The 8,145-nt window shown below is 41.0% G+C and overlaps 1 protein-coding gene across 1 annotated transcript in view; it reads right to left on the minus strand.

Annotated features, from left to right (window-relative positions):
* Nucleotides 1-8,145, minus strand: part of MICAL2 (microtubule associated monooxygenase, calponin and LIM domain containing 2) — a 56,758-nt gene that overhangs the window by 19,608 nt on the left and 29,005 nt on the right. Inside the window, exons 12-15 of the mRNA XM_010086494.1 lie at nt 6,201-6,400; nt 5,580-5,692; nt 1,308-1,379; nt 572-721 (exon numbers count right to left, since the gene is read on the minus strand). Coding sequence (XP_010084796.1) covers nt 572-721; nt 1,308-1,379; nt 5,580-5,692; nt 6,201-6,400 — 535 coding nt within the window. The remainder of the gene's footprint in view (nt 1-571; nt 722-1,307; nt 1,380-5,579; nt 5,693-6,200; nt 6,401-8,145) is intronic.

Below are 8,145 nucleotides of genomic sequence, written 5' to 3' on the forward strand. Positions count from 1 at the left end.
CCCTACCTTGACAGCACAGGATTATTTTTAAAACACCACTAGTCACACTGACAACAAACCATGAAAACCCTGTGGAATGTACAAATATATTCCATTATGCCTACTTTAGGAGTGGACATGACAGCCAGACACGTCTTGCACAATATTAGGTTCCCTTCTTTCTAAATTTTCCACAAAGAAAGATTCCACTGGATATGTAGTGTCCTTTATTCACAGAATATAGGAAAAAAGTCCTTCTGCAATACTATATGCAGCCAGCTTAGACTTCCACACAAAGCAAAAATTCTGCAGACTGGCTTACGAGAGTTTTCTAGACATTGCAATTCCACAACACCTTATTAATATAAAAGATATTACTACATTATACTAATTTGAATTGGTCAATCTGTAATAGTCACATTTCTTTGCTAAGTATAGCAAGGAATACCTTCCATTTGCACAAAGTATAAAAAAAGACAACACACTGCAAACAGATAACAGATCAATTTTTTCCCTTGGAAACCCAAATCACATTCACAGATGGACTACGGTTTAACTTCAGAGATTATTTCTATGTTCATCTGTGACCTACCTGCCTCCGAAAAATTGTATTTGGAGCATTCTCTTCAAACTTTGCCAACAGTTGAGTTGCCATTGATTTAACTTTATTCTGGTTCGTTCCTTCTCTGCCATCACTCTGTTCTTTCCCAGCATTTGTCCCTTGGCTTGAAAAGCCCGAAACCTGCAAGGGAACAACAAACTGTTTTTCTCAAGTTTACCTACAACATTCATGGAGAAGGGGGGGGCGGCGGGGTGGCAGGGAGAGAACATCCCTATCAGCAAAGGGTGAAAGGAAATACAGTCTACAATATATTAAAAATGCCATTGTCTAGCATGCAAAAGCTGCCAAAAAAATATTTTCTTTGGTCCCAGAGCACAGTAAGAAGGGAACATGAATCGCTGCTGGTGACGATAAAACAGAGTCACAAAGATAACTAATCAGAGAGGGGGTAGGAACCAAGCTGCAATGCAAACTCTTCAGACAAAAATTTGTTCAAATAACTGAGTTGGGAAAAGGAAAAAAAATCAACCCAACACCTTAGATGTTCTTGGGTCAGAAAGAAAACCAGTGCAATTTAGGTAATGCTCTCTTCCCTGCCAAACGATTGAAATAAATTCAGCTCTTCTTTAGAGCACAACACAGTAAATTCAAGCTTTTAAAGCTTGTTCCCACCAAGCACAAGAAGCCAAGCCCTGGCCCCTCAACTCCAGCTCCTTCCTTAGCTCATCAAGGAGCTGCATATGTGTGGACACCACTGAGCACTAACCTCCTCGAAGACACCAAAAAGACCTTTTCGACGTTTTTTGTTAGCCTCGTTTTCTTCTGTTTTCCCTTCAACCTGAAACGGTAAAGCCAAAACAAGGTCTATGGGTTACGGCAGCAGTTACCAAATTCACCCCAGCAGTGCCTCCCAGGATATCAACTTTCATAACCAGGAATGCATGGTCCGGCCCCCGTTAACCAAGGCAAACACGGGCGAGCAGCGCCAGTGCGCGAGGGTCCTCACTGCACGGGCGCATCTCGTCAGCAGGGTCTCACCTCACACATGGAGCCTGTGGCCCTCGGGGCACTTATCATGCACGTGAAAATACACGCTCGTACACTTTGTTGAACACAGGCCCTACAATACAACACTGATGTTTACCTTTTCCTCTTTCAGTACTGAAGAGCTTATAATTCACACAGCACTAGCACATCCTTGAAGAAAAAGGCATTACAACATCAGTTATTCTGTGAATTTTAATCTAGACTACAGTGATTTCCATAAAAATACCAAAATAAAGAAAAAACCTCGCTCTTTCACTAGGGCCTCCACATCTCTTAACCTAGATATCTGAATGCAGATCATGTGTTCTTAGTTCAGACATATCTCCGTTTCTAGAGCAATTATTGTTTTCCTTAAAGGTCTGTCTCCCTTGTAAGGTTCATCTCCCTGACTATGGCTTTACATTACAGTACTTAAGCAATCACATTGCCTATTTTGTGCTCCAGCTATAAACATGTTCAATAATTTTATTGAACTAGAGGTTACACAAACAATAAATAAAACTTCATGCTCAGTCCACAGAAACTTAAAAAATAGTCAATGCTTAAAATTTTTTATCAGATCTTATTAAATTCAGTCTTGAAGAATTGGTACAATGGAGGAGTTTTTTTGTTTGATGTTTGGTTATATTTTATGAAAAATAAACTACATTCCACTTATTTGCATTTGCCCACGCTGTAACTTAGTGATTGCTCAGCCAACTTAAAAAAAGAATAAAGAAAGAAAGATCAAAGCATACATTCTTCCTTTTTACACATACACTATTTATAATAAACCATTATGCAGTGAATAGAAGTAATCCCAAACAACTTCTGGGCAAGCACCAAAGGAATCAGATGACAATATTTGTATTACTTTGTGTGTTTTGGTACATTGTCTTCCAAGCACCAGCTCTCAGTAAGCTAGCTGTACACTACCTATAATCATTAGCCTACTAAGGAAGAGTGAACAACTTAACAGCACAATGTATTCTGCATAGTAATGCGTGCCACATAAAAGCAGAATTTGCCTAAGTGAATGAAGCAAACAAGATGTTACCTTTCAAAATTCTTACATAAAAGACTTTCATTAACCTATTTACAAAGACGTGAAAGACAAAGCAATTTAATTGCCTAACAAAACTACGAGAAAAAGGATTGCGTCCTTCATTGTGTAAACACCCCCATCCACTTACTAGTCTGGAGCACAGGAAATCTCAGTTCCTCTCCAGCCTGGCTGACATTCGTAGGAGAATGGAAAACATTATCCAGCGCAGCACGCGCTGCCAGAACAGCTACTGCCGCACCAGCTCCGGGCCCCTGCTTCGACGTCTCCCACAACCTCCACCCAGATAAGGATCCCTCTTCCAGCCAAACGAAAGGACAAACTAGATGGTATGGAAAGTTCAGCAAGTGACACTCTGTTACCCCCGCTGGTTTTTGACTCTTCTACTGCCATGCCTGGATAACGCTCAGCACCACTTTTTGCAGGGAAAGAACCATAAAATTGAAGCCACGGCCAAACTCTTAACTCGTTGCTTTCCTAAGAACTTCATGTCCCAGCTAGTCTCACACAGTTATGGCACTCACAAGGCTCCATCCTAACCCAAGCATGGTGTTTCTTGCCAAGTTCCATGCCCCATCCATGACAGGGCTGCAAAGCCTCATACGAAATAATTGACAGTCCCGCTCCCCAAGCTGATTTGGAAAATATCGATTCCACTTTCCTTTCAAACGAGCTCCTCTAGCGTGAAACCAAAGGGGCCCGTCAAGCAAATCACCTCATGCTTTCATGCAGTGCCAAGAAATATCCCTCCTGTTATGACAGAAGGTTTATTTCATGACGTGAGGTTAGTCAGAGGATTGTATGACTTAGTAATGGAAAGCTCTCCCCACTACTAAAAATCTATTTGCTTCTGCAAGTAAGTCATGGAAAAACAACAACATTGTGGTCGTGAAAAAGGTTTTTCCTCTAAAGAAGTCACTTGAAAAAAATGAATTTTTTTTTGCCTATTTGGTTTCTCTGTGCTTGGTTAGCTGGGAAACATGTCACTTGGTTTTGTGTATATGTGGGTAGCAGGGAAAAAGTTATTTCCTAACAAGGATATACGAGGCTACTGGGCAATTGACTGTCCACAGGTTTTGAAGATGTACTTGTGGATGGAAAATATTCAAGATGTAAGTCAGTCTAGGAAATATCTGGAAATTCTGGAGTAATTCTTCAGTGTAAAAAAAAAAAAAAAATTCTACCAAAACAGAGAAGAAAAGATAGAAACATATTTTTAAAGCAATATATTAAAATACTGAGAAATACAGTACATACATGTACACTTGAACTTTTATTAAAGACACTGAATTCCAGAAGAAGCAAATCTGTGCTTTTGCAGGTAAAACTTAAGAGTCTCTGCACAGGTGTAAATGAAACAATACAGTTAAGTATTAAGGACGTCTGTTTAAAAAAAAACAAAAAACAAATAAGCAAAAAAAAACCCCACAACGAAAGAACTTGAGAAACACAGAATCATACTCTTGAGAATCCATAGTCAAGATACAGTTTCTGGCTAGCCCAGGAAGCTCAAAACCTGAAACAGTTTTGCCTTAAGCTGAGTTCCAGAAAATGCAGAAGTTAATTCATTTTGGTGGAGGAGTCATGCTGCTGTTTAACTTGTGCTGGTTAATCTGCAACAGCTGGACTTGAGACACTGCTGCCTCTAAGCCAGGCTGTGTAGAAACTCCTCATCTGAACTGAAGTTGGAACGAAGGTAGGCTTGGCTGTGAAAGCAAAGCCCCTCCTCAAGGTCTCCTTTCCAAAGAGGACCAATTTAATGAAGAGGCACTAGGCGAAACAGTTTATTACTGAACAATTTCATCAGAGTAACCTTTAAATTAAATTATGTAAAACTTTTGAAGTTATAATCCATTCAGAAAGACATAGACAATATTCTCACTGCGCACAGTCCTATGTCAGACGGTATTAACTCAGGTCTCCATACCCCTTCCAGGCCCTGGAGTCTCTAATTGCAACATGTATGGGCATGAATGAGTTTTACACAGGGACATAAAAGGGGCATGTCAATAAGTTTTCATTAATAAGTGACCAAGAGAAAAAAATACATGGCTATGACTAAAAGATCATTATCTCAGAGTCACGTTAGTCAACTTACCGACTGTTTGTCATCATTGCAGACTTTATATAACTATAAAGGTTTGAAAGCTTCCCTCCAGAACCTTGGCAGCATCCACAAACTGTTCAAATCACTGCTTTAGTTAAAAACCAGCATGGCCACCCAATCAACAAGCATTCTAGCATACCAGTGATTATTTGAACTGATATATAATATTATAGCTGTATATTTAACTCTAGGAATACAGAACTACAGTACTATTTTTTCTTAAAGGCAGAAATAGACCAGAAAAATTCCAGACTTTCCTGTCTCAAAAAAACAAAAAAAAAACCAAAAAAAGCCAAAGCCCCCAACAAAAATATAAAACAGCATCGAGCAGTGCACAAAACCTCCTAAAAACACCTTTTGAAAAATCTCCAAAAATACCAGACTATACAGACAACGGAGCCAGGATCTCAAATATTTCAAGTTGAAAATGGCACCTTATAAACACACCAAGTAAAACATTCTCCCCCCTCACTTTTACCTACTGAAGAAGATTGACACGGACAATGGATATGAATTATTTCCAAGTACACCCAAATTCTCCTTGGGATTTGAAATTCTGCATTTACAGAGAACGCCTAACTGGGACTATTATTAATGTTTCCGCAACTGACACTGGCAATGCTTCAGTTTTATCATTACAAACATCACAATGATTGAGTGTGGATGCATGTGTTAGCTTTATTTACCATAAAATCTTATTTTACTATGCTCAAAAAATCTCCTTCTACAGGTCTTTTAACAGTAGGATATATATATATAAACCTTATTTCTGAGTCTGACGGCTTATTTTCATCTTTTTAAAAGAGAAGCATTTATAGGGCAAGTCTTCCTTCACAACTTACCTTTGGTACTCGTTTTCTTGGCAAAGTTAAATTGATGTAATTGTTAAAGATGAAGTTCGATGATTTTGATGAACAAAGATCATTATTTTCTCCATTTTGCTTGTCACCAGCATCTGTTCAAAAACCAATTGTTTAGGATATTTATTCAGATTCTTTTTTAAATACTTTGATTAAGCCAGAACTTTCTGGCTAAGTGCTAGTAGCAATTATATGTAAGAAATCCAGGCAAACAAAGTAAATACATATGGTGTAGAGTGACTTTTAAAAGAAGGAAGAGAAACACCCAGGAATGGACATGCCACATGCAGTCATCCTCACCAGAGAATCACTCTGACAACCTGATACATTAACTTCATGATGTCAAGCTGCAGTTAGCCACCTGTTCCCGTTCCCTGGAACCACCAAGGACTCACAAAACCCTGGTCTCCAATCAAGTTTTTCCCTCTTTCCTTTTTTAAGCACAAGGTAACCACTGCAGACAGAAGCAGGCACGCTTGGATGCCAGAACGGCTCTGCTGGGAAAGGACTCTTGGCTCAAGAGCGGTGCTCGTAAGCAGCCTGGATGAAGTGTTTCCACCCCCCAAACCTGCAAGAATTAGAAGCAGCCCAGGTTTGGCTTACCTACTGCCTGCAGAGGTGTGCCCCTGAACAGTTCGTAAAACTTGGAGAGGTACATAACCATGCTGAGCTTGTCGGGCTCCCCGGCCGACCCCACCTCCTTCCCCGTGGTCACAGGGGGGATCCCAAACTCCTGCTCAGCAACGTCGAACGCCAGCTGGTTGTTTTTGACAACGTCCTCTTCATTCAGAGCATCGAAGTCACTGCAGGGACAACACAGTGGCATCAGTGGCGGTTTGGTCTCTGCTCCCCCTGGAAACACACAGCGCTCCCTTGCCCATTGGAGAGGTGCAGAACAGCACCATCCGTGAGGGCGCGGGCATTTCGCTGGGTCAAAGCTACAGAGCCTACACAATGCCAAAGGTAAAAGCCTCATACAAACCCCATTATTATAAATCCTGTCTTTGCCTGGAATGTAATTGAAAAGCTATTTCACCGAACTGAATTTTGATGTAGTTCCATGAAAAAAGGACTCCCTTATTTATGAAGAAATACAATTCCTCCTCAGAACTGCTAAGAAACCTTTTTCCCCTCCAAATACAGCAGTGGTAATACACATTTTACCTGTTAACAATTGACTTTTTAGTACCCATTACTTCTATAAATCATCAAAGCCAGCAGGAGTAAATTTAGGCTAGCATTTTACAAAACAAACATGTTACACGTGTGCGCACACACATGCACAGGCGCTACCTTTCTTTTCAAGGTGTTACATGTGCAGTTTGAATGTAGACCTCCTGTCCATGTCATAACTGGATTTAGCAGTGCACTAAATAAGTGCATCCCACATCTGGAACTGTGTTATCCAGTCCCTAATCCATTTTCTATGGGACCTATTCTAAGACTCTGATCCCTTGAACAGCTTCCAAAATTCACGATTAAAATAAACATGTGAATAAATTACAAAGCTCCAGGCAGGGTAGCTTCTCTCTCCTCATAAGGAATGTGCATTTTTGAGCCCCCAAAGAATTTCTCTCTCTCCCCCACCTACACACTCTGCCTATTTCTGGAGCCAGGGGGCTGCAGGCAGCCCTTTGCCCCAGCCCTGCCCGCAGCCCACAGGCAGCCGCCTCTCTTCTCTGCCCGGCTTTCATCTGGCCAAGTCCTTCAGCAGTCCCATTTAATACAAAAAGCCAACAAGAACCAAACACAATGTTAATTAAACAGCAGGAGGTCTGTTAGCTCAGGAAGATAAATCTACCAACTTTCTAGAGAGAGCAGTGCTTAAGTGACATGCTTTCCACAAACAGCAAGGATTACTTTGCTTTCTATACTATCTCTCCCCGCCTTATATCCACAAAACCATCCATAATTCCCACTTTTTTAAACTAACCCAAGGCAAACCATATCTTATTCTTACAATGTTAGCTTTTCCTCAGGCAAAGCTGTGAAAACAAGCACCCTGGGTATCGCTCCTATTTTTTGCAACTTATCACACCTCGTAAAAGAGCTCAATCATTTCTTTCATTTATCCACAATAAAGGCAGGCTGACAATAAATCATCCATTACTTTATCCACAATAAAGGCAGACTGGCAATAATTAATTCATGACTCCTACATCTGCGTAGAAGGCAAGAAAAATAATCCGCTGCATTCTGGAGACTGGTGAGAGGACAGGAGAGTCAGCCCACCACAGACTGCGTCGAGCAGACCCAGTAACCCAGTGCCAGCATTTGCCATCTCCTGACACCTCTAACATACTCACCCTCTTGTATCTAACCAAGGAATCTTACAAAATATTGATACATAAGAAGTCGGGTCTTGTAGGGTTAGGACCCCAGAAACCCTGTCGAAAGGGTAATGCTGGCTTACACTCAATCCCTAAAGCAGTTCACTGTCAAGGGCCAGCCCCTGTTGCATAGCCCACGTGCAAGGGCACTGCACTCTTCTGGACAAAGACATGTGCAAAAGCACCATCTCCTGTGCACCTCCATGGCCCAACGTTTC

This window comes from Pterocles gutturalis, unplaced genomic scaffold, assembly GCF_000699245.1.
Source record: "Pterocles gutturalis isolate BGI_N339 unplaced genomic scaffold, ASM69924v1 scaffold6851, whole genome shotgun sequence".
NCBI lineage: Eukaryota > Metazoa > Chordata > Aves > Pterocliformes > Pteroclidae > Pterocles > Pterocles gutturalis.